The sequence below is a fragment of the Bos indicus genome, chromosome 23, assembly GCF_029378745.1.
Source record: "Bos indicus isolate NIAB-ARS_2022 breed Sahiwal x Tharparkar chromosome 23, NIAB-ARS_B.indTharparkar_mat_pri_1.0, whole genome shotgun sequence".
Taxonomy (NCBI): Eukaryota; Metazoa; Chordata; class Mammalia; order Artiodactyla; family Bovidae; genus Bos; species Bos indicus.
Window position 1 is genome coordinate 32,921,421 of NC_091782.1, and position 3,114 is coordinate 32,924,534.

The 3,114-nt window shown below is 38.1% G+C and overlaps 1 protein-coding gene across 1 annotated transcript; it reads left to right on the top strand.

Annotated features, from left to right (window-relative positions):
- The first annotated feature begins 1,921 nt into the window (after positions 1 to 1,921).
- LOC109576625 (putative olfactory receptor 2W6) lies at positions 1,922 to 2,851 on the top strand. Its single transcript, XM_019985285.2, has one exon. The coding sequence runs from the start codon at positions 1,922 to 1,924 to the stop codon at positions 2,849 to 2,851; it is 930 nt and encodes a 309-aa protein (XP_019840844.2).
- Positions 2,852 to 3,114: the final 263 nt, after the last annotated feature.

Below are 3,114 nucleotides of genomic sequence, written 5' to 3' on the forward strand. Positions count from 1 at the left end.
AAGAAATCAGAAGAAAGAAGTTACTTTCATACTTAAAGTAAATATACTTTTTTTTTTTAGATTCTACATTTTTGTATAATCAAGCATTAGAAATTAACAAATTATTAAGACGGCATTATAATGGTTTACCTGGATATAAAGTAACACTGGTAGCACTAAAAACAAATCTACTCATTCAATGAGTATTTACTGAGCCTCTGGTACTTGCCTGGCACCAGACTAGGTACTAGGGATACAGTGGTATTTAAATCAAATATGACAGAGTCCAGGCCTTCACAGAACTTAGTCTCACGGTGAGAGAAAATTAAAGACATAAATTAAAGCACAGGATGCTGCTGGAGCTGTTGGCAGCCACTTGCAATAATACATCAATAATTTACAATAATTAGGATAATGATTATTTTCTGGATATCTGGAGACTTTAGAACAGTCTTTTGGACTCTGTGGGAGAGGGAGAGGGTGGGATGATTTGGGAGAATGGCATTGAAATACGTATAATATCATATATGGAATGAGTAGCCAGTCCAGGTTCAGTGCACGATACTGGATGCTTGGGGCTGGTGCACTGGGACGACCCAGAGGGATGGTATGGGGAGGGAGGAGGGAGGAGGGTTCAGGATGCGGAACACGTGTATACCTGTGGCGGATTCATTTCGATATTTGGCAAAAACCAATACAATATTGTAAAGTTTAAAAAAAAAAAAAGTTAATGAATGAAGCTAATTCCAAGCTTCTTATGGGTAGGTTTTACAGCTGCAGTGAGGTCAAGGGGTTGGTAGGTTAACTGGAAGAGGATCACATGGTACTCATGAGTAACTTTATTAAATATACTCTTAATTTAAATTTTCTTTCAATTGTAATTGTTTAAGAAAATAATTGTGATATTTAGTTTCATTATTACCCTAATGCTCTTTATTCCAAATAAAAATCTGTCTTTTATGGACTCAATACTCTCTCTATTTTTCTTAGCCATATTAGGCCCAATCTTTTCTTCTTTTACTTTTTAAAGTTACTCTTTATGTACTGCACTATCTTTCCTTTTTTCTCCATTCATCCTGATTGCCATGCACTTCTCTTCTGCAAGATAATCATGTTGTTCTGATGTTTCTAAAAGCCTAAGAGATTATACCCAAAGTTGTCATTTTATTACTGGATAGAATGTCCTCTCTGACCCTAGAAATTTAGATTGCAGAATTCTATTTCTTTCAAAGAAATTAATGATAGAGATCTGAGTTGACAGCATTTCATGGGAAGAACTGGGATGTTTAGTAGATACAATAATAATGTAAGTGAAAATGATGACACTATGAAGCAAATACATACTTAAACAACATTAATAAGATTATAATAGTCCAGATCACGGTAGACAGTTTTTTTTGTGTGTGATTTTCAAATCATGTCTTGGATACTGAGATTAGTCCTGGTTGTCAGATTTTCAGAAGGTCATTGTCAACATTTAGGATATTCGGAAGACATCTACTAAGGTGATAATATACCTGATAACCTTGTTATAAGAACTGTTGAAGGAAACTGAATGCTTTGGTCTAAAGAAAATTTAGGTGTGGTAACTCTTTTAAAATATTTTAATGATGGTCATATTAAGAGATATTAAGATATGATATATGCTCAATAAGATTAAAATACTTTGTCTTATGAATAAGGGGAAATTTACTACTTGATAAAAAGTTATTGATTCTCGTTTTAAATTTTCCAACAATGAAATAATCTGCCTATATGTTTGAACAAATGATAAACAAATTATGTGCCTGGGCAAAAGCTATTCAAATATTAAATGGGTTGTGAGACTTGATGTCTTACATGTTCCTTAAAAATCCTGATTTTCAACGGTTTTCAGAAAATAAAGATTAAGAATTCTTTATTCCATTCTTACCAGTTATACAGATGATATGAAAAGAAGGCAATGGAAAAATCCAATGACAGCTCAGAGTATGGTTTTATCTTAGTGGGCTTCTCTGATCGTCCCAAGCTGGAGATGGTGCTCTTCATAGTAAATTTTACTCTGTATTCAGTGGCTGTCCTGGGAAATTCAGCCATAATCCTTGTGTGTATATTAGACTCTCGACTTCATACACCAACGTACTTCTTTCTGGCAAATCTTTCCTTTTTAGATCTCTGCTTCAGTACTAGCTGTGTCCCCCAGATGCTGGTTAACCTATGGGGCCCTGATAAGACCATCAGCTATGCGGGCTGTGTTGTCCAGCTTTTCTCTTTCCTTTCTGTTGGAGGAGTCGAGTGCCTCCTTCTGGCTGTCATGGCCTATGACCGCTATGCTGCAGTCTGCAGGCCCTTGTATTATACGGTCATTATGCACCCCCAGCTGTGCTTACGACTGGTGGCTGTGGCCTGGGGAAGTGGGCTGGTCAATGCCATCGTCATGTCCCCACTGACAATGACTCTCTCCAGATGTGGTCAGCGACGAGTTAACCATTTCCTCTGTGAAATGCCGGCCCTGATCAAGATGGCTTGTGTGGACGCTCGTGCAGTGGAAATGCTGGGCTTCACCTTTGCCATTCTCATTGTCCTACTGCCCCTCACTCTTATTCTTGTCTCCTACGGTTACATCGCAGCAGCTGTGCTGAGGATCAAGTCAGCTGCTGGGCGCCGGAAGGCCTTCAATACCTGTAGCTCCCATCTCACTGTGGTCTCCTTGTTCTATGGGAGCATCATTTATATGTATATGCAGCCAGGAAACAGCTCTTCCCAAGACCAAGGCAAGTTTCTCACCCTCTTCTACAACCTGGTGACTCCCATGTTGAATCCACTCATCTACACCTTAAGGAATAAGGAGGTGAAAGGGGCGCTGAAAAAGGTTTTGGGGAGGCAACAATGAAACATAGAGGTATGCTAAGTTATAATGTCCTAGGAAATTTTTTTTCAAACATTACTGTTTATGTTGTGCTTAAAATAACTTTAGCCAATGTACCAAACACTCTTGGATTTGTTTTTTAAATGTGGATAAATACACCTAAGTGTATCCAGAGTCAAGGTGAATCAACCCAAAACCTTAGGTACACACAATATGGATGTAACTTTACCGTGTGAGCCACCAGGGAAGCCCACTATATATCCTAAGTTATAAAACTGAGTAGATAC

Coding starts and splice junctions, on each gene's coding strand:
- LOC109576625 (XM_019985285.2), top strand. CDS start 1,922: ATGGAAAAATCCAATGACAGCTCAGAGTATGGTTTTATCTTAGTGGGC.